The sequence below is a fragment of the Microcaecilia unicolor genome, chromosome 4 (genome assembly GCF_901765095.1).
Source record: "Microcaecilia unicolor chromosome 4, aMicUni1.1, whole genome shotgun sequence".
In the NCBI taxonomy this organism is placed as follows: domain Eukaryota; kingdom Metazoa; phylum Chordata; class Amphibia; order Gymnophiona; family Siphonopidae; genus Microcaecilia; species Microcaecilia unicolor.
Window position 1 is genome coordinate 230,622,399 of NC_044034.1, and position 22,609 is coordinate 230,645,007.

The window sequence follows — 22,609 nt, forward strand, 5'->3', positions numbered from 1 at the left end:
GATGGAGTATCGGCCGTAGCCGTGTTCGGCGGGAGGTACCGGGGACACGGCCCCTAACTGAATCAGACCTTGCAAAGTCTCCTCTACCGCCGCCCGTTTGGCAGCAGAACCGCATCGGGACTCCACAAACACGTCTCTTACTGGGGCGTTGAATTCTATTCTGTAGCCATCGCTGATCAGGTCCAGAACCCACTAATCTGAGGAAATATTGGCCCACTCCTTGGCAAAGAGGGAAAGAAATCCTCCGATGACAGGAAGCGAGGAGGAGGCCGGCGCACCATCATTGAGAGGGTCGCCCCTAAACTCCAGGCCTAGAGCCGGTGGCTGCGGAACGCTTGTCCGAGCGAAAGGAGTTCCTCTGTTGAAAAACGGGCACGAGAAGTGAACCCAGCAGAACGCCCCGGGCGGAACCTTCTAGCTTCACGGAAGCGAGGTCTATAAGAGGAGTGGACCGCCTGGCCCTTGGAGGAAGGCCTCGGCCTACCTTCGGGCAAGCACTGGGGTTTAGGATCTCCCAGGCCTTTAACAATTATTTTTTTTTCCAACTCCTCACCAAATAGGAGAAGGCCTTGAAAGGGCAACTTCACCAACCTTTGCTTAGAGGCCATGTCCGCTGCCCAATGTCGTAGCCAAATAAGACGGCGAGCCGCCACTGCTACTGCCATTTGTTTAGCCGAAGCTCTGACAATATCATAAAGGGCATCAGCCAAAAAGGACAAGGCCGACTCTAGCCGCGGAGCCACATCCGAGAAGGGCTCCGCTCCATCTCCGGGCTGTTCCACTGCCTGTTGCAACCACGCCAGGCAGGCTCTAGCAGCATAACAACTGCATGCAGACGCCCGAACAGTAAGACCTGCAATTTCAAAGGACCGTTTAAGTGCTGCTTCCAGCCTACGGTCTTGTATATCCTTCAGGGCAACTCCTCCTTCCAAAGGGAGGGTAGTTCTCTTTGTCACCGCAGTTACTAGGGCATCTACTTTAGGCATTGCAAAGCGAGCCAAATGCTCCTCACGCAGAGGGTATAATTGCCCCATAGCCCTGGAAACTTTCAAAGGTCCCTCGGGGTCAGCCCACTGAGCGGAAATAAGCTCTTGGATGGAGTCATGCAAAGGAAAGGCTCGAGCAGGCTTTTTGGTACTAGCCATCCTAGGATTCACAGAGGAGGCCGTGCCAGGCTCTTCAATAGAAAGGACCTGTAGGGCATCTGAAATAAGCACTGGCAGCTCATCACGGTGGAAAATCCTCACCACGGAGGGATCATCCAGATCCAGTGGTAATTCTGCACTGGACTCTGGCTCCTCAGACCACGAAGGCCTGCCAGAACTCTCCGAATCCTCACAGCCTGACCACGGGGGGGGGGGGGGGGGGGGGAGGAGGTGCACCACAATCTGAAGGGGAATTAGCCCTTCTACGCTTTTCTTTATGCCAATTATCAGGGGAAAATAGCCTCAGCGGGCAGTCCCAGGCCAGAATCCACCGGGGGGGGGGGGGGGGGAGACAATAGAAGGGGCCTCAGACGACCCTTGAGGGACAGCTCTTTTCAGCATGTATGCTTTATGCAATAACACAAAATCAGGGGAGAAAAACTCGCCCTGGGCACCAAGATCCCGTCCGGGGCGAGCCGCTCCCTGAATAGCCTCAATTCGAGGTCCCTCCCCCCCGGGCTCAGGGTTCTCCGTCTCTACGGAGGCCGCGCCATGCGGCGAATTCAAAATGGTGTCCGCTGCCAGCTCTGAGCGGGAAGAATCATCGCTCGCCATGCTCGGGCCGGCTCTTACACCTGTACAGCATGATTTACAGAGCCCCGCTGCTGATTTGCGCTTGCCACACCGGGAACAGCGCTTTACATTCTCTGCAGCCATCGCCGAAAACAGCGGGAAAATTCAAAATGGCGGTTTCACGCCAAAAACGCCCCGATCGCGGGCCACCCCGGAGGAGTTAGAAAACACTCTTACCTCACCGGACCGAGTATCACAGTTCCGGTCCCATAGAAGAATCAAAGGAAAACCTCTGTTCCATTTTTTTTTTTTTCTTTTAAACGCTGTGAGGAAAGCAGAGGTAATAAGAACTCCGGAGGCTCAGATGAGTAGGAAAGGCAGGGAAAGGCGAACCAATGTGCCTGCATCCACTGAGTGGGAAAGGACAGGGGGAAGCAAGCTAATATGTCCACATCCACGGGGGCATGGGTAAGGCAGGGAAAGGGCTGACCTATGTGCCTTCAAAGTGAAGCTGCTATAGCCTCTAACAACCCAGCTAACAACTGGCAAGCCAGGAGCCACCCCCAGGCAGGTTTTTGATGGAGCTCGAAGAAGCTGCAGCCACCCTGCTTGGGGAGATAAGAGAATACTGGAGAGGCAGTGGAGCTGGCTGGCCATGAGGCACTGTGAAAAGTGGAGTGCTCTCTATCTCCCCTTGCTGGTTGTTGGACACAACCCATACGTAATGGCTTCATCTGCTTGATGACAAGGAAACAAGCAATTCACATCTAATTGTTCACTTCACTCTGAATTTTATGGACATCTATCATATTTCTCCTCAGCTATCTCTTCCTCAAGCTGAAGAGCCCGATTCGCTTTAGCCTCGCCTCATAGGGAAGTCACCCCCATCCCCCTTATCATTTTTGTCACCCTTCTCTGTACCTTTTCTATTTCTGGTATATCTTTTTTGAGATGCTGATGACCAAAATTGCACACAATATTTGAAGTGCAGTCGCACCATGGAGCGATACAAAGACATTATAACATTCTCATTTTTGTTTTACATTCCTTTCCTAATAATTCCTATATGCTTTTAGCCGCTGCTGCACACTGAGCGAAATGTTTAAACGTATCATCTACGATGATAACTAGATCCTTTCCCTGTGTGGTGATTCCTAATGTGGAACTTTGTATCATGTATCCATACTTTGGATTCCTCTTCACTACATGCATCACTTTGCACTTGCTTACATTAAACGTCAGCTGTCATGTGGATGCCCAGTCTCTTAAAGTCCTCTTGCAATTTTTCACAGTCCTCTTGTGATTTAACAACTTTGAATAACTTTGTGTCATCAGCAAATTTAATCACCTTCCTCATTATTCCAGTTTCCAGATATTTATAAATATGTTAAAAGCAGCAGTCCCAGCACAGACCCCTGGGCAACCCCCGCTATTTATCTTTTCTCCATTGAGAATATTGACCATTCATCTCTACTCTCTGCCTTCTGTCCTTTAGTCAGTTTTTAATCCACAATAGGACACTGCCTCCTCTCCCATGACTTTCTAATTTCCACGCGAGTCGTTCATGAGGTACTTTATCAAACACCTTGTGAAAATCCAAATACATGTGGAGGGACATAATCGAAAGGGGCACCCAAGTTTTCCTGAGGACGTGCTCGCAGGACGTCCCAGCGAAGGGGCGGGGAAACCCGTATTATCGAAACAAGATGGGTGTCCACCTTTAATTTCAATAATGCGGTCAGGGACACCCAAATTGCGAAATTTAGGTCGACCTTAGAGATGGTCGTCCCCGATTTTCAGCGATAATGGAAACCGAGGACGCCCATCTCAGAAACAACCAAATCCAAGCCCTTTGGAGGAGCCAGAATTTGTAGTGCACTGGTCCCCCTGACATGCCAGGACACCACCTGGCCACCCTATGGGGCACTGCAGTGGACTTCATAAACTTACTCCCTTACCTTGTGTGCTGAGCTCCCCCCCCCCCCCAAAAAAAAAAAAAAACCAAACCCACTACCCACAACTGTACACCACTACCATAGCCCTTATGGGTGAAGGGGGTCACCTAGATGTGGGTATAGTAGGTTTGTGGTGGGTTTTGAAGGGCTCACATTTACTACAACAAGTGTAAACAGGTGTGTGGGGGGGGGATGGGCCTGCGTCCGCCTGCCTGAAGTGACCGGCACCCACTAAAACTGCTCCAGGGACCTGCATACTGCTGTCATGGAGCTGGGTATGATATTTGAGGCTAAAATTGTTTTTGACGGTGGGAGAAGGTTAGTGACCACTGGGGGAGTAAGGGGAGGTCATCCCCGATTCCGTCTGGTGGTCATCTGGTCATTTAGGGCACATTTTTGTGCCTTGGTCGTAAGAAAAAAAGGACCAGGTAAAGTCGGCCAAGTGTTCATCAGGGACGCCCTTCTTTTTTCCATTATCGGCCGAGGATGCCCATGTGTTAGGCACGCCCCCAGTCTCGCCTTCGCTACACCTCCAACACGCCACCGTGAACTTTGGTCATCCCTGCGACGGAAAGCAGTTGAGGACACCCAAAATCGGCTTTCGATTATACCGATTTGGGCGACCCTGTGAGAAGAACACCCATCTTGTGATTTGTGTCGAAAGATGGGCGCCCTTCTCTTTCGAAAATAAGCCTGATTGTCAACTGCTCACCTTTGACCACATGTTTATTCACCCCTTCAAAGAAATGTAGCAGATTGGTGAAGTAAGATTTTCCTTGGCTAAATCCATATTGGCTTTGTCCCATTAATCCATGCCTGTGTATATGCTCAGTAATTTTGTTCTTATAAATAGTCTCATTTGCCTAGGACCAATGTCAAGCTCATTGGTCTGTAATTTCCTGCATCACCTCTGGAACCTTTTTAAATAAGTGGCATTACATTGGCCACTGCCCAATTATATGGTACCACACTTACTTTTAAAGATAAATTACATATCAATAAAATAGTTGCAAGTTCATTTTTATAGTTCCTGTAGTACTGTAGGATGTAATATAATAGATGATGGCAAAGAAAGACCTGGACAGTCCCATCTAGTCTGCCCAACAGTCATACTCATGATCAAACCAACAATGAATGTCGTATAAAATACTTAATCCTGGTCTGTCTTTGCCATTTTTGGGTCATAGACTGTAGAAGTCTGCTCAGCACTGTCCTTATGTTCCAACTACTGGAGCTGCTGTCAAAGCCCATTCCAGCATATCCCAATCCATCTCTTCATGTATGGGACACAGACTGCAGAAGTCCACCCAGCACTGTCCTCACATTCGAACTACTGGAGTTGTTTTCAGGGACCTCTCCAGCCCATCCTAAACTATCTTGCTGTATACAGATAGACTGTAGAAGTCTGCTTGGCACTGGCCTTAGTTCTGCACAGCCGATGTCGCCATCTAGACAACATTCAACACATCAATGCACATGCAGTCATTTAAGTGCGGTTTTCTGTACCATCTGTATGATAGCTCATAGCCTAATGACTGATTATTTTCCAACTCAGTGGAAACAAGTTTCCAACCTACCAAAAATCAAGGATCCTATAGTTGCCCCTGCCACTTTCCCATTAGAAAGTGGTGCAGAGAATTAACCTAATGCCGTGGTTCTGAGTTTTCAGGATTTCCACAATGTAAAAATGAGATTAATTATCATGAAATTGAAGAGCAGAGCATTCAAATGTTTTTCAAGCCTATTTGTTGCAGACATCCTGAAAACTCAACTGGTTAGGAATCCCTGAGATAGGTTTCTAAACCATTAACCTCATTTTTTATAGCAGCACCAGGCTGAGAACCACAAAAACCAGGGTTCAAATCCAACTGACATTCCTTGTGAATTTGGGCAAATCATTTAACACTCCATTCCATGAGGTACAAATTGAGTAAGCCCCTCACCTTGAGCACCCAACAAAAATGCACCAAGATAAATGCAAATAAATAATAAGAACAGTAATTTGCAAAGAAAGATACTTCTCAGGTTTTGTACTGATTACTAACCATCCAGATCCTAGTTCCTCTGGAAAGCTTGCCATGTTCTGCAAACATCCATCCATGGTAAGAAAGCAGCATCTTCAGTGAGTAGCGCATGGTTATAATCAGAGCCACCCACAAGCCTGTGCTAAACAGCATCCCACTAATGACATTCTGGGTCTGACTGGATATAACACCACTGTGAAAATAAAGACACCAAAGATGCAACATAAAACCTTTTGTTTCATCATCTTAATACACAGCTTAGAGTCACTCCATCTCCTCCTTAAAGCCATTTTTCTATGTAAATAACCCAAATTAGCACAGTTTGTAAGTATAATTAAGTCTACATATTGTATTTATTTATTTAGCTTTACTGGCTCTTATTTGTACCTTCTCTATCAGGACAGGTACCACAACCTAATCTTGTACTCCAAATGTGGACTTACAAATGCCTTATATAGTGGTCGGATGACATCCTTATTCTTTACCTTTTCCCCCACATCCACTTCCTGGTTAGTGTCAGCAGATATTATCCCACTCGAAGCACATTTTATCAAGTCAATGCTGAACCAGCGGCAGCAAGCATTTCTAAAAACACTAATCACTGCCAGCTAATTTAGATCCAGATATTCACCAGCGGTACACGATAAGTTATATAGGTACAGACAATATTCAGTGTCATACTTGCATAAATAACCAAGCAAAGACACAGGTGGACAGGACAACTGGGAAAAGGACAAGGGTGGCCATTTGCTGTATAAATCCTCCTTCATTAGGGCTTGTTTTCGTGACTATTTGGAAGGGCTGTATACCCGAGATGATGAAATACAGGCATCTGCTACTGATTCTTTTTTTTATTTATTTTCAGCATTTTTCAACAATTTCAAGATTACACTCTTGTTCACTCAAAGTGTGTTAACATTACAAATAATATATATAAAGAAAAATATATTAACAACAACATAGTTTCCAACACTCAAGTCCTCTATTATTAGATCCAAGATATTAATTACAGGTAATTTAAAGGAAAAAGTTACTAAGATTAATCAGCTCCCAGTTGAACAGAATAATATTATTTTAAACTCCTTCAGTTCTTTTTGAAGCAATAAAAGATGACAATTGCGAAGGATCCATAAAAACATACTTCAGTGAATTTAACCGAATAATGCATTTGCAAGGAAACCTCAAATAAAATACTTCTCCAAGTTGTAGAACAGCAGGTTTTAATAACAAAAATTGTTTATGTCTTTTCTGGGTCTCTTTCAAAATGTCAGGAAATAAATTTATTCTTAGACCCAGGAACAATGTATCCCGGTTCCTAAAGAATAATTGGTGAAGCCATTGCTTATCAGGAGTCAATGCTATAGTAGCCACCAATGTGGCTGCTTGAGCTTGTTCAGTTTCAGAAGTCTCCAGAAAAGTAGTTAAATCTAAAGACACTTTTTTCTCTTATTGAGACAATTCCTCCTGTGTAATACAGTACACCTGATTAAAAGGTGGTAAGCTTGACTCAGGGATTTCCACTATTTCCCATAGATATCTCTTTAACATGTCCATAGGTTTCACCAGCTTAATCTTAGGGAAATTTATAAATCTCAAATTATTATTCCTGATGAAATTATCATATATTTCTGTTTTTCTTCTTAGGTTAGAGATATCTTTCAAAATTGCAGCCTGTATATTTCCCATATCTGTAACATTTTTTTCCATTACTTCCCATTTTTCATTCAAAGATTTAATATCCATTTCAGTTTTTTCCATCTTCTGTTCAATTACAACTACATTTTGAGATATGGAATTAGTTTTCTGATTCACAGATAACATAAATTGAGAAATCAAGTCCCAAAGAGAATCTAGAGTTACCTCTGCCAGCTTCTCCAACAGTTTTAGAGGGATATTGCCTGCATGTCCTGTGTCCTTCGTCTGCTCCGTTCCATGCTTTCCCGCAAATAATCCGACAAAACTGCTTGTCTCGAAGGACCGAGATTGTCCCTCGGGTTCCCCCTCAGTGTGTACTACAGCTTCAGTCGAGGGTAAACCGCTGTTTGGCGGATGTCCCGTTGCACCAATGACAGGGGAACTGGCCAGTTGCGGTTGCGGAGTTCGTGGATCGGGGCTCAAGATGATATCATGTCCCGAGGACGCCGACGCTCCCTGCAATGCATTGGGGCCTTCTAGGGATCCGCCTTTCAATCAATTGAATCTGTCCCGAGGTGCTCACAAAATGGTCCATTGGACCTAAAAGTACTGAGGGAGGTGGTTGTGAAGCGCGGGCAGCTCGCCCTACCTCGTTTTTTCGGCATTATGGTTAGCAAGAAGCTACTGATTCTTATCTGGGTTCATCCGCACTGCTTTGCCTTTCCGAGTCCCAGAGGGAGCATATGGAAGCAATGGTTACCCCCGAGGAAGTTTTGAAAGCCATAAGATCAATGGCAACGGGGAAGTCGCAAGGCCTAGATAGTCTTCCTTGGAATTTTATAAAACACTAGTAAAAAAGGCCCCTTTCTGACACAAATGAAACGGGCGCTAGCAAGGTTTTCCTTGGAGTGTGTATGTTTGGGAGAGTGTATGTGAGAGTGACTGTTTGAGAGTCAGAGTGAAAGTGTGAGTGTGTGAGAGAGAGAGAGAGTCTGGGTGTGAGTGTGTTTGTGAGAGAGTGTGTGTGTGAGAATGAGAGTTTGTGCAAGTGTGTATGTGAGACACAGTGTGAGAGAGAGTGTGTGTATGAGACCAAGCGAGTGTGTGAGTGACTGTGTGGCACATAGAGAGTGAATGTGATACAGTGTGAGACAGAGTGTGTGAGAGTGAGAGTCAGAAAGACATTGTATATGAGAGAGAGAGTGTGAGCCGTGCCCTCCCAATCCATGGCCATCTGTCCCCTGCCCCCTCCATTCATCCTTTTCCAGCAATTCCCCTCTCTCCATGAGCCCTGCCCTCCCAATCCATGGCCATCCATGTTTCTCTGTCACCTACCCCCTATCCAGCATTTCCCCTCTCTGCCTGAGGCCTGCCCTGCAATCCATATCCATCCATGCCCATCTGACCCCTCCATTCATCCCTATCCAGCAATTCCCCTCTCCCTGAGTCCTGCTCTTCCAATCCATGCCCATCCATGCTCCTCTGTCACCTGGCCCCTCCATTTTTCCCTATCCAGCATTTCCCCTCTCTGCCTGAGGCCTGCCCTGCAATCCATATCCATCCATGCCCATCTGTCCCCTCCATTCATCCCTATCCAGCAATTCCCCTCTCCCTGAGTCCTGCCCTTCCAATCCATGCCCATCCATGCTCCTCTGTCACCTGGCCCCTCCATTCATCCCTATCCAGCATTTCCCCTCTCTGCCTGAGGCCTGCCCTGCAATCCATATCCATCCATGCCCATCTGTCCCCTCCATTCATCCCTATCCAGCAATTCCCCTCTCCCTGAGTCCTGCTCTTCCAATCCATGCCCATCCATGCTCCTCTGTCACCTGGTCCCTCCATTTTTCCCTATCCAGCATTTCCCCTCTCTGCCTGAGGCCTGTCCTGCAATCCATATCCATCCATGCCCATCTGTCCCCTCCATTCATCCCTATCCAGCAATTCCCCTCTCCCTGAGTCCTGCCCTTCCAATCCATGCCCATCCATGCTCCTCTGTCACCTGGCCCCTCCATTTTTCTCTATCCAGCATTTTCCCTCTCTGCCTGAGGCCTGCCCTGCAATCCATATCCATCCATGGCCATCTGTCCCCTCCATTCATCCCTATCCAGCAATTTCCCTCTCCCTGAGTCCTGCCCTTCCAATCCATGCTCATCTGTCACCTGGCCCCTCCATTTTTCCCTATCCAGCAATTGCCCTCTCTACCTGAGGCCTGCCCTGCAATCCATATCCATCCATGCCCATCTGTCCCCTCTATTCATCCCTATCCAGCAATTTCCCTCTCTCCCTTAGTCCTGCCCTCCCAATCCATGCCCATCCATGCTCCTCTGTCCCCTGGCCCCTTCATTCATCCATTTCCAGTAATTCCCCTCTCTCCCTGAGCCCTGCCCTCCCATTCCATGCCCATCCATGCTCCTCTGTCCCCTGCCGCCTCCATTCATCCTTTTCCAGCAAGTCCCCTCTCTCCCTTCCATGACCCCCCCCCCTCGCATCCATGCTCCTCTCCCTCCCATGTCCCAGCCTGGCCCGCCCTCTTCTCCCCCCCCCCCTTCGCATCCATGTCCCCCCCTTCGCATCCATGCATCCCCCCCCCCTTCGCATCCATGCATCCCTTTTTTTTTTTCTTCTTCGTTTTAACTTTACCTCCGTGGCGGTAAGTGCAGCGAAACGTCAGGGAAGGAGGCGGCGCTCCCGACGTCTTGCTTTCCCTTCGCTGTCTCCCGCCTTCTTTTGAAGGCGGAACACAGCGAAGGGAAGGCTAGACGTCGGGAGCGCCGCCTCCTTCCCTGACGCTTCGCTTCCGGATTTGTTTGGTTTGAGGTGAGGGCGGGGCAAAGACGGCTGGCTGGTTTGAAGGCTTCACACCACGAATCCGGCGCGAACCCTTCAGCCTGGGAGTGACGTCAGATGGCTTCATGGCTTCAAGGCTTCATAGAACGTTGTCCTCAGAACGTTGAGGGTGCGTTTTATTATATTAGATTTGCAGTTGAACTTTCCCCCTTATTAGCAGAAGTTATAAATATTATGAGAGAAGGAGCTCGGATGCCTTCTTCTATCCTGGATTTCTGTTCTTTTAAAAGAAGGGAAGGATAGCACAGATTGTCAATCATCGTCCTATTTCGGTATTAAATGCAGATGTCAGGCTTTTGGCTAAAGTTTTGGCTGTGCTTCTGGGCTCTGTGCTGCCTACTTTGATACACCCAGATCAGGTTGGGTTTGTTTCTAAGAGGCAAGCAGCTGATAACATTTGTAAAATTATTAACTTAAACTATATTTCACCTAAGGCTGGTCAGCAATCTTTCCTGTTGTGAATAGATGCTGAGAAAGCTTTTGACAGGGTCCATTGGGGGTTTTTAGACCGCATTTTGATAACCATGGGCATAGGCGCCGACTCCGTCCGTGGGTGCTGTGGGTGCTCGAGCACCCCCAATATTTCACCCACTGGAAGTTCGTTCACCCACTGGTGGTTCGTTCCCTCCCTCCCTCCTCCCATCGAGTTTCAGGCCCCCTCCCTTCCGAATTTTAAAAATCATCTATATTACCTTGTTGGGATTAGGGCAGCAGCAGTGGTAAAAAGCATGCAGGCTCGGCTCGGTGCTTAGTTGTTTTCCCTTCTCTCTCTCTCTGCTCTGGTCCTGCCCTCATTTCCTGTTTCCGCAAGGGCAGGACCAGAGCTGAGAGAGAAGGGAAAACAACTAAGCACCGAGCCTGCCTGCTTTTTACCGCTGCTGCCGCCCTAACCCAGACAAAGTAAGATAGATGACTTAAAATTCGGAGGGAGGGACCCTGGAACTGGGAGGGAGGGAGGGTCACTGGGAGGGAGAGGGGACCCTGGAACTGGGAGGGAGGGAGGGAGGGACACTCTAGAACTGGGAGGGGGGACCCTGGAACTCAGAGGGAGGGAGGGAGGTATCCTGGAACTCAGAGGGAGGGAGGGATGGGGAGGGGAAATGCACCACCTGTTAAAAAAAATAAATTCAGCACCCCCCAATCATTTTGAAAAGTTGGCTCCTATGACCATGGGTATTGGTCCTTTATTTAGGAATTGGATCCTAGAGCTTTATTCTAATCTTGTGTTCACATTAATGGTGGAAACTCTGCTTTTCCTCACCAGAGGTATGAGGCAGGGCTGTCCATTATCTCCTTTGCTGTTTGCCCTGGTGATGGAACCACTTGCGTCAGCCATACAAGCCAATCCTGACATCCGAGGGTTTTAGTGGGTGATACTGAACATAAAATTAGTTTGTTTGCTGATGTTTTGTTTTCCTTCACAGCCTCCATTACAACTTTACCTAATTTGATTTCTGTGCTACAGGCCTATTCTCATGTCTCAGGATTTAAGGTAAACATGAGTAAAACTGAGGCCCTTAACCTGACAATTTATTGCCAGAGAATGTGGTAAAAGCAGTTAGCTTAGGAGGGTTTAAAAAAGGTTTGGATAGCTTCCTAAAAGAAAAGTCTTGTTTTGGGATCTTGCCAGGTGCTTGTAACCTGGATTGGCCACTGCTTGTAACCTGGATTGGCCACTGCTGGAGACAGGATACTAGGCTTGATGGACCTTTGGTCTGTCCCAGTATGGCAATGCTTATACTCTTATGAACAAGGTGATCACTATGAGAGGTTGAATTGATACAACTTGTCTTTGGAGGGAAGTTGGATTCCAATTGCCTCGGGTACCACTAGATATATATACTCCTAATCAAAGACATTAGCTTTGGGGAAATACTATTTAAAATAGTGCTAGATATGATTAACCCTAGGAGATCAAGACAGATCAAGGAAGGTCGAGATCAGTGGTGTGCTGGAGCCGGCTCGCACCGGCTCGCAAGAGCCAGTTGCTAACTTTGCTCGGCTCTTGCGAGCCGGTTGTTGAAACGCGCGAGCCGGCTCTTCTCCTCCCTCCCGATCCGGTCCTGTCCGTCCCTCCCAATCCGATCCCTGGCTCCCTCCCTCCTGATCCTATTCGGTCCCTCCCTCCCGATCCCTAACGTCACCGACCCGACCTGACTCTCCGCATTCTTCGGGGCACCCGCTGCCAGAACTGACTCTCCCCCGCTGGCGCTGCCGGCCGGTTCGCACTTTAAAAATGGCCGCCGAGACTTCCAGAGGCAGTCTCGGCGGCCATTTTGAAACGCGAACCGGCCGGCAGCGCCAGTGGGGGAGAGTCAGTTCTGGCAGCGGGCAGGCAAGACTGCCTGCCCCGAAGAATGCGAAGAGACAGGTCGGGTCGGTGACGTAAGGGATCAGGAGGGAGGGAGCAGGGGAGGAGAATTCGCCAACAACTCAGGAGGGGGTGGCAGGGGAGAGAAGGGAGTCGCTGGGCATTTGTGGATGGAGAGGAAAGGAGGGTCACTGAGTATGGCTGGGTGCATGCAGGGCAGGGGAGAGGTGGATGGAGGGCAGGGGAGAGGAGGGTCGCTGGGTGCATGCAGGGCAGGGGGAGAGAAGGGGAGAGAGAGAAGAAAAGCTGCACATGGATGAAGAAAATAGGCAGAAGCTGAGGACCAGAAATGAAGAAGAAAGGAGATGAGATGAGGGAAAAGAAAGAGAGGAGAAAAACTGCACATGGATGAAGAAAATAGGCAGAAGCTGAGGACCAGAAATGAAGAAGAAAGGAGGAAAGGAAAGAAATAAATGGAAAGGAAGCCCTGGAAACGGAGTTAAGAGGACAGATAGCAGCAGAATCAGATACTGGGCCAGCATGATCAGAAAAACAGTCACCAGACAACAAAGGTAAAAAAAAATCATTTTATTTTCATTATAGTGTTTGGAATATTGAGAATCAGGTGCTCAACATTAAAAGTTTATATTTATTTACTTATTTATGGCATTTTATCGCACATTAAACAGGCCCACCCAGTTTTGTCTCAGGCCCATCCAGAGTCCCTCGCCATGTCTCCTCGCCGGCTCACCTTCTCCCACCCCCACCGTAGCGCCGCCTCCCACCCCTGCGGCAGCGCTTGTAATTTGCTCGGCGACGGCGCTGCCTGACAGCTACAGACGCGGCGTGATGTCCTGCTCCGGGGCCTTCCCTCTGCCGTGCTGATTCAACTTCCTGTTTACGCAGAACGGAACGCACGCGGCAAAGGGGAGGTCCCAGAGCAGGTCGGAGGAGGCGGGACGATCGAAAGCGTCAAATTTGAAGGTAGGAGGATGCGGGAGCGCAGCGGGAAATTTGAAAATGAGGGAGAGACGTCGGATTGTGGCGGGAGCAGGGAAGGAAAGACGCTGGATTAAGAATGGGGAGATTTGATGGACTGGAGAATGGAAGAGGGATCGCTGAAGTATGTGCAAATTGCAAGTGCTGCAGCGGGGGTGGGAGACTATGAGGTGCAGGGGGATGCAGCACCGATCGTGTTGAATACAAGCACTGGGGGGGGGGGGGAGAGAGTGAGGAAGACAGTGGTCTCTGCTGGCACTGCAAGGGAAGGGAGATTTCTGGATGTGTGTTGGGGGGGGGGGGTAAGACAATGGGGAGCTAGCCCTGCAAGGGGAGGGGGCTGAAGGGAAGGGAGAGGTGCTAGACTTGTGAGGGGCAGGGGGTTGGAGAGAACGGAAGGGAGAGAGGTACTGGACTTGCAGGGGGAAGGTTGGAGGGAAGGGGAGAGGTGGTGGAATTGCAGGGGGGGGTTGGAGGGAAAGGGGAGATGTGCTGGATATGCTGAGAGTTGAAATGAAGGGGAGAGGTGCTGGACATGTAGGGGGGCTGGATGAAAGGGAGAGAGGTGCTGGGCATGTAGCGGGGGCTGGAAGAGAGGTGCTGGATATGCAAGGGATAGCTGAAGGGAAAGGAGAGAGATGTGGACCTGCAAGGAGGGTTGGAGCAAAGAGAGAAAGGTGCTAGACAAGGGAGGGGTTAGAGAGAAGGGAGAGAGATGCTGGCCAAGGGGATAAAGGAAGAGGGAGTCAAATGCTGAACCCACAATGGGAGAAAGAGCCAGATGCATAAGGGGAAGGAAAGAGAGAGAAAGAGAAGCTGGTTGGGGTGGGATCAGAGAGGAGAGGAACACATTGGTGTGGAGGAGGGAGAAAGGGGACATAGGGAGGTGTACAGATACAGAAGGGAGATGATGGGCATTAGGTGGGAGTATGGGGAAAGGCACACAAATGTGAGATACTGTATGGGGATGGCAATGGCATATGGGCACAGAGGGGGCAATGCCTGACAAGGGGGGGGGAGGGGGATATGGAATAGAATACAATGCTGGACACAGAGAGGGGGAGAGATGGCAGATAAGGGTACACAGATAGGAACACAGAAGGGATATGCTGGGCATGGGGTGCATAGGTGCACAGAGGAATGATGATGGATGAGGGGATATGAACACAGGGGAGATACTGGACAAGGAAATATAGGAAAACGGAGATGGATGATGGACATGGATAAAGAAGAAATGTCAAATGGACAGGAGACCCTGGCAAATGAGTTAAGAGAAGACAGGGGGAAGCAGAAATCAGACACTGGGACCAATATGATTTGAAAAATAAAATGACCAGACAACAAAAAGGTACAAAAATTATTTTATTTTTAATGTTGTGAATATAATATGTTGGATTTGCACTGCTACCCTCATTGAAGTTATGGGGAGCACGGTAGGGACAGAGCATGGGTGCATCAGGTTGCTGTTTTTTCTCTTTCAAAAAAGTTGTAGTGCCCACCCATCCAACCGGTTGGCCCACCCAAAAATTGCCTTCTGGCTACGCCACTGGTATATATCATTATAAAGAACAGATAAAACTTGCCAAAAGGCAATTGATTTCAGAACATATTAACAGGAGTATAAATCCAAGTAGAGAGCATTTTAGATTGTTTAATTCTTTTATACAATCACCTGCATGTATATTTTTGGAGACTTTTGGCTGAGAATTGTACTTTTTTTTTTCAGTCTAAGATAAGTAATATCTTAGATACCATACCACACCACACCACAGGTGGAATCTGGATCAATGGCTGCTTGTTTGGAAGCAGTTTTTTTTTTAATTACATCCCTGTAGATCATTCATAGACCTCTTTAAGTAGATGAAGAGGGTGTACGGACTATTGTAAATTGATTTAGCAAAGGGCATTGTTCTCTAGACCCAAGTGCAGCAGATTTATTAAGATCTCTGCCAGATCATGTACGTCATTGGCTTACAAATTTGGTAAATTCTTTTTTGAGGAAAGATGCTTATATGGAACATAAGAGCGCTATTACTCTTAAATCTTTGATTGAGGGATTAATTAGATCCGATGGATTGCAGTAATTACTGGCCACTTGCTAACCTTCCTGACGAAAATAGTGTAATCAAATGGGACATTACAGTTTCAAGAGTACTTGGATTATTTTGATTTAAGTTGATAAGGAGACAGGGGGATTAGATTATTCGCTTACTGATGAATCTCAAATTAATAACTTAGGTCCTGGTTTTTTTAGTCACGCTTTGAAGTATGGATCCAGAGTTGGTGTTATCTCATTTGGAATTCTCTCTATTTTGGGCTGAGTGCCAAATTTTTGCATAAATTACAGGATGATACAGAACACAGCTGTACGTTTGGCCTTTCGTTTGAAAAAATATGACAGAATATCTAGTCATGCAAAAAGGCTTCACTGGCTTCCTCTAAGGGTGCATATTGTCATTAAGACTGTATGATTTTCCACGTTTTGTATGGGCGTACTTCTGAGTTCTTTATTTTATCTATTTTAAATATTTTTCTTTCTTCTGGGTTGTGGGATAATTTTTTATTAACACTACCTGCATGTAATTGTGTTCGACTAAAGCATTATTTTGAAGCTATGTTTTCTTTGGAGCCATTTCGATTTGGAATGCTTCAATCAGAGGCAAATTATATATTATTGCATTAAAATTTAAAACATTTTTATTTGATCAGTTTTAAGGGTTTTTTTTTTAATTTTTATTTTGAAGATCCTTGAGTTGTTCCGAGTTTCTTAATTTATTAAACTGCCTTGAACCTTTCGCTGGGACTAGTATGGTCTACAAGTCTCAGATTACATTTTATTAGATTATACCCTTCAGGAGGAAGTGACATCACCAAACAGCATGGCAGCATAAAACATTCACTCTGGCGTTACCCCTCCATAATTTAGCATATTTGCAGTTATCAAAAATGCTGAATTTGTTATTTAAGGCTGCAAGGCTTCCTGGAGGTAATCCTGCTTTGGAAAGTATGAGTATATCGAGTGGAACAGTAGATCTTTCTAGTTTCGCTTACCAAGGAGCGCAGTGGTCTGCAGCCACGAGGCCGCCGTTGCACTTGGTAACCATGGCGTATGAGGTAGACCCGGCCCAGACAGAACAGTCTCAAGACTTATTTTTGGCAAGAGAGGAGTTGGAGGAACACTTGAGTAAGCCTTTGAGAGAGATTAGAGATTGACTCAGAGAAATTAAAACATTTGAAAGCAGTCCGGGAAGAAATGACAATGCTGTGAGCGAACCTACACTGTGACACAGCGGACCTGGAGCATAGAGTTGAGGACACAAAACAGAGTAGATGAACACGCTGAAATATTGGCCATGGTGTCCTCCCAGCTCCAGGATCTGCAGGCAACTAATCTCACATTAACTGATAAATTAGAGGATATTGAAAATAGAAGCAGATGCCACAATTTGCAGTTCCGTGGGAGACCGGACATTCCAGCATACAGAGATTGTGAGACTGTGGTACAATCTATTGCAAAGGCGCTTCTGGGCTTGGAAGAAGCCTTAATACAGTTGGATAGAGCACACAGGGTCTTGGGAAAACCCTGTAATAATAAACCAAAGGATATAGTTGCTTGCTTCACGCATTTTAAAGTGAAGGAAAAAATCCTGCAAGCCACACGGAAAGCTGAGAAGTTTCAATGGGATTCCTACGCAATCGAGATATATCAAGATTTTGCGGGGGTAACTCTCAAGTGTCAGGTGGAACTGCGACCAGTTACACAACAGATGAGAGAATTAAAAATCCCATATAAATGGCACTACCCATTTGCGCTGCAATTTTACAAGGAATGTAAACAGCACCAAATTCGCACATTAAAAGAAGCGAAAAATTCTTCCTGGAATTGACTGATAAGAACCGGGAGTTCGCCGAACAGGCAGCCCTGATGTGACCAAAGTGGCATCGAGTCTTGAAGGGTAGCGGGTGGCTGAAACAGCAAGTCTCAACAAAAGATATGGACACTTCTAAACTCTGCATCAGAGAAAATAGCAAAAGTTTGGTGGTGGATGTGGAGAGCATAATGTTATCAAGATGTGTGATACTGTTATGGTTTCAATACTGCAAATAAAAGTTGTTCTAGCAGGAAACTTAGATAACTAATGAGTAATAAAACAGGGGGAGCAGGGATGCACACTTCCTTCATAGGATTAACAGGCATCCGTAGATACAGACAGGCCTGGTATAAACCTGTTTATGGAAATGGGGGTTGGTGAGGGGGGTTGAGGGGTCTCTTCAAGAGGTGACTGATGGGCAAGTAAATATTGGGACTACAGATGATGGGGGGGGGATTGTTGAAGGGGTTCCCCTTGATGATCTTACAGTGGCAAAGGAGGAATCTTTTCTTGATACAGTTATATGGTTGTAGTGACTTTTCTTAGATATAATGTAAGAGGATTAAATTCCTCCACTAAGAGACAGCTTTTACTTAAAGAGTTAGATAGAACAGACACAGGAGTTGCCTTTATTCAGGAGACACACCTGTTGTCTACCCATGAACGATTGTGCTACTATAAAAAATACCACCTTATATACTTTGCCTGTAAGACAATAGAGAAGAAAACCAAGGGAGTTTTAATAGCTTTTTCTAGGGAACAACAATGGATAGTCCAGAAAGCTGTGTTAAAGAGGGGAGATATATAATTTTGTTGGCAACATTGGGCTCTGTACTTTATACCCTGTGCAACATCTATGCACCAATGTGGATCGGGGGCTTTTTTTTTTTTACAGGAAGTGACTACAGTGCTTTAACGCACATGAAAGGCATGCTTACCATGGGGGGAGATTTCAATCTGACCCTGGCACCAAAGAAGAATAATTCAATGTGAGATGTCACAGTAAACAGGAGAGACAAAAGTTTAAGAGGTTTTTGACACAATGGTGCTTATGGGACATTTGGAGAGAATTCTTCCCATGGGATAGGAAATATACATCTTATTCCCCGGTATATAAAACCAGCTCGCGTATTGACTTTTGGTTTGGAGATATTTTTCTTCAAAAGCGGGTAAAGGAAATTCAAATTTGGTTGCAAATTTGGTCAGATCACTCCCCTTTGCAAATGGACTTGCTTATGGAACTAGAATCTGGGGACATTAGATACTGGCATCTAAACGATGCTATTCTATATAGCCCTAGTAATGTGCTCCAATTAGAGAAAGATCTGCTGGAACATATCGCCCTCAATGATAATGGGGAAGTGGACCTGTAAACCCTCTAGGAAGGACATAAGGCAGTAATGAGAGGTTAAATTATAGCGTTACAAGCTCATCTGAAAGTACAGTGATAAAATACAAAGCACGATATTCGAGCACAGATGGATAAACTAGAATTAGAAGCAAAAAAAAAAATTGGGGGACCTGTCTTTGGGGAAAGGGGAAATGATTGCCTTAAGATCGGAGTTGCACAAACTGCAGCTGGCGGAGGTGGCAGCTAACCTGCAGCAAGTCCAGCAAACACATTTTGAATTAGCGAAGTGTGTTGCTTGTTGGCTCATGTTACGTAAGAAAGACGCCCTAGCCCAGATTCATGTAATTCAAGCTGAGAAAGGGGAACTCTATACCACCACCATGGATATTAAGGAGGCATTCGCTCACGTCTATGAAGACCTCTATACTCCAGATATAGATCCTAAGCCAGAGGAGATAGATAACTACCTGCTCCTTCAAAATCTGCCTAAGCTTACGGGACTAGACAGTGAAGAGATGTCCCTACCTATAGATCTGGAAGAGATAGATTGCGCAATTAAAGCTTTGAAAAATGGGAAAGCTCCTGGACCTGACGGGTTTACCAATACATATTACAAATGTTTTGAGAAGTATCTTACCCCATTGTTACATAATGCATTAAATTTCTTAGAAACTAAAGGGGGTATGCCAAGCTCCTAGAGAGACTGGCAACTATTACAGTTATCCCTAAGCCCAGTAAAGACTCAACGTGTTGTGCATCCTACAGGCCCATATCCTTAATAAATATAGATGATAAAATATTCACTAAAACATTAGCACGTAGGGTTCGAATGCTGCCCAGATCAGTACATTTCAACCGAGTACCCTCGAGCTCCAAGCAGCAGAGATTTTGAAATGGACATTTTACCGTTAAACAGTTAAATTTGATCAACTTAAGGGGTACTTGGCTTCAAGTTAGGAAATACATTATAACATTGAAACAGCATAATTTTACAAAAATCACACCTGTTCCATTGCTTATACAGACAGATTTTAAGAAACACCACACATCAAATGTACTTACGTGTTGTTCAGGGTCTGATTGATTTTAGCTATTATTCCTAGAGATGGGTCAATTTTGGCATGTGTTGTTGACATCACCCCCACCACCACCACAAGCCAACTGGATGGGCTCGCTGGGTACACTCCCGTGAGGATTCCGTTCTGAAAATAAAGACTCCAGTTAGGCTCTATAAAGTGTCTGATGGAACTACTATTTTGTATTTATTTACTTACATAAAATCTAAAACAGAAGTGCAAAATCACAGATGCTAAGATATGTGTAGCAAGTAATCTGCAGCAATAACTATTTGCATTTAAACAAACATTTGCCAGACAGAGAAAAGTAGCAAATTTTACTTCTGGCTCAAGAATTAGACATATATCAAGCTCTGTATAACAAAGCAAATATCATGTTACAAGTAGAAAGTGTCACATTCGAGGAATGGCCAAAATGGTGGCATGACTCCACAATGGAAAGACCAGTGTTGGATCTCTCTTGCTGATGCTCTTTTTTTCTTCTGTTATGAATTGCCTTTTGCGAGGAAGGGAATAGCAAAGGCTATCCCTTCACCAACCAGGACATCATCCCCCATTCAGCAGAGGATTGATCAGGTACACCACCAGGACCTCAACATTCAAGAATGGAGAAAAGCCCCGCAGTGGGACAGAATGAAGGAGTGTGTCTCTTTAGTGCATGAGACCACTTTATTGCCTGCGGATTCCAATCCACCACCGTGTTTGGAGGCATCAGCAGCGCTGTGTGTTGAGGCCCTGAAGGCACCAGACAGCAAACTCCATGAAGAGGAAATCGAAGGGGCAGCATTGGTGGTTGCAGCTCTCGCAGTGATTACATTTTGGACATTATTTAGAAAGCCTTGCAAGATTTTAACTCCACCATGAATAAATCTACTGAAGAGGTAATCTCTTTGGTTTCCAAGTCCATGTCTTAGCAAAGATGGTGGAGGGAGTGAAGCGTTCTTGCTCAACCCAGTTCCAACAGATCCAGGGACAGATTAAAATACCCTAAGAATTTAAAATGTAGCCGCTAAGGATGTTAACTTATCCATAAGAAAGCTGAGCAAATGGAAAACTATAACAGGAGGTTTAACCTTCAACTGCTGCCTTTTCCTAAACCCCCCCTGCATTTTGCCCATAGACATGTTTAAAAAATCTGAAGTACTGAAGTTTCCCTCAGAATGTATTCCACCATTAAATAAGATATTTTATTTACCAATATCGTCAAGGAATGCTCATAGGGAAATTGTGGGAGATTATGGTGAGAATGGACAGATTGTTCAATCTTTCAGCTATATTGGAAGAATCCATAACAAAAGTTAGAGAGCTACTTATTGCTTACGTGAATTTGAATATATGGCGACTATCTTGCTCAAAAGAACCCAATAGCAAGATTTTCTGATTTTACTTCACTTTATGAATGGAGGAAAAGACTTCAGATGCTCAGCTCATCATTGTTTTTCAACAAAATTGCTGTGCAAACTTCCTCATGTCTAAAAAAACCTCCTTCCAATCAATTTTATTATGATTACTTTTTTCTCAATTTTCTTATTGGTTGCTTTCTTTCATTACTTCAAACAATAATGTTTCTATATTTCTTCCATATTAGAACCTTTAGAATTTAGGCCACTTACCTCAATTTAAAGATAATTCTTTTTGGTTTGCTCAACAGAGCGCCTGTTTCATTACATGCTTCCTCAGGAGGCAAACTGCCAGCTGTTCACATTTAGGGAGTGGAGGAGTGACCTAGTGGTTAGTGCAGCGAACTCTGATCCTGGGGAACTGGGTTCGATTCCCACTGCAGCTCCTTGTGACTCTGGGCAAGTCACTTAACCCTCCATTGTCCCAGGTACAAATAAGTACTTGTATATAATAATATGTAAACCGCTTTGAATGTAATTGGAAAAACCACAGAAAGGCGGTATTATAAGTCCCATTCCCTTTCCCTTTTATAAAGGAGCGCTGAAAAATGGCTTGCAATAGAGCAGGCGTGAGATTTGGGCACGCGCTGTTCCATTTTTTAGCATGCCTCTTTTTTTTTTTTTTTTTTTGCCGAAAATGGACGTGGGGCAAAATCAGAATTGCCACGTGTCCATTTTGGGTCGGAGACCTTACTGCCAGCGGTAAAGAATCTGGGCGGTAATGACCAATCCTGCTTATTTTCGAAAGGAGAAAAACGCCCATGTTCGGGAGATGGGCATCCGTTTCCCGTGGGCGGCCAAATCGGTATAATCGAAAGCCGATTTTGGTTGTCTTCAACTGCACTCCATCGTGGGAACGAATAAAGTTGACGGGGGCATGTCGGAGCCGATAATGGAAAAAAGAAAGGCGCTTTTAGCGAGAATTTAGGACACTTTTTTTGGACCCTTTTTTTCTCACAAACAGGTCCCAAAAAAGTGCCCTTAACGACCAGATGACCACCGGAGGGAATCGGGAATCACCTCCCCTGACTCCCCCAGTGGTCACTAACCCCCTCCCACCAAAAAAAACCCACTTGCAAAAACCTTATTTCCAAGCCTCTATGCCACCCTCAAATTCCGTACCCACCTCCATGACAGCAGAATGTGTTCGATCCTCTCACAGCCTTTCCCTGGGTCAGATGTGGCTCTCGGGTGCACTGCAGGGTCACATCAGCATTGCATTGTGGTGGGTGTAGGGTATTGGGCTCCATGATTTCACTAGCTTGTGTTACAGTCTCACGATGTTGGTAGTTGGTAGGCTCTTCTCCCATGGTGCTTTTCCCTCTGCTTACTGGGTCAGAGTTTGCCCTGTTTTGTTTCCAGTAGTCCACGAGGTAGTGGCCATTTTTGTAAGTCCGTTTTAGATCCCTTTCGTGTGTTAG

The 22,609-nt window shown here is 45.8% G+C and overlaps 1 protein-coding gene across 1 annotated transcript in view; it reads right to left on the reverse strand.

Annotated features, from left to right (window-relative positions):
* CPT1A (carnitine palmitoyltransferase 1A) overlaps positions 1–22,609 on the reverse strand; it is a 254,233-nt gene that overhangs the window by 176,080 nt on the left and 55,544 nt on the right. The window contains 2 exon segments of the mRNA XM_030201306.1: positions 5,719–5,890; positions 19,775–19,914. Of these exon segments, the coding sequence (XP_030057166.1) occupies positions 5,719–5,890; positions 19,775–19,914 (312 nt within the window).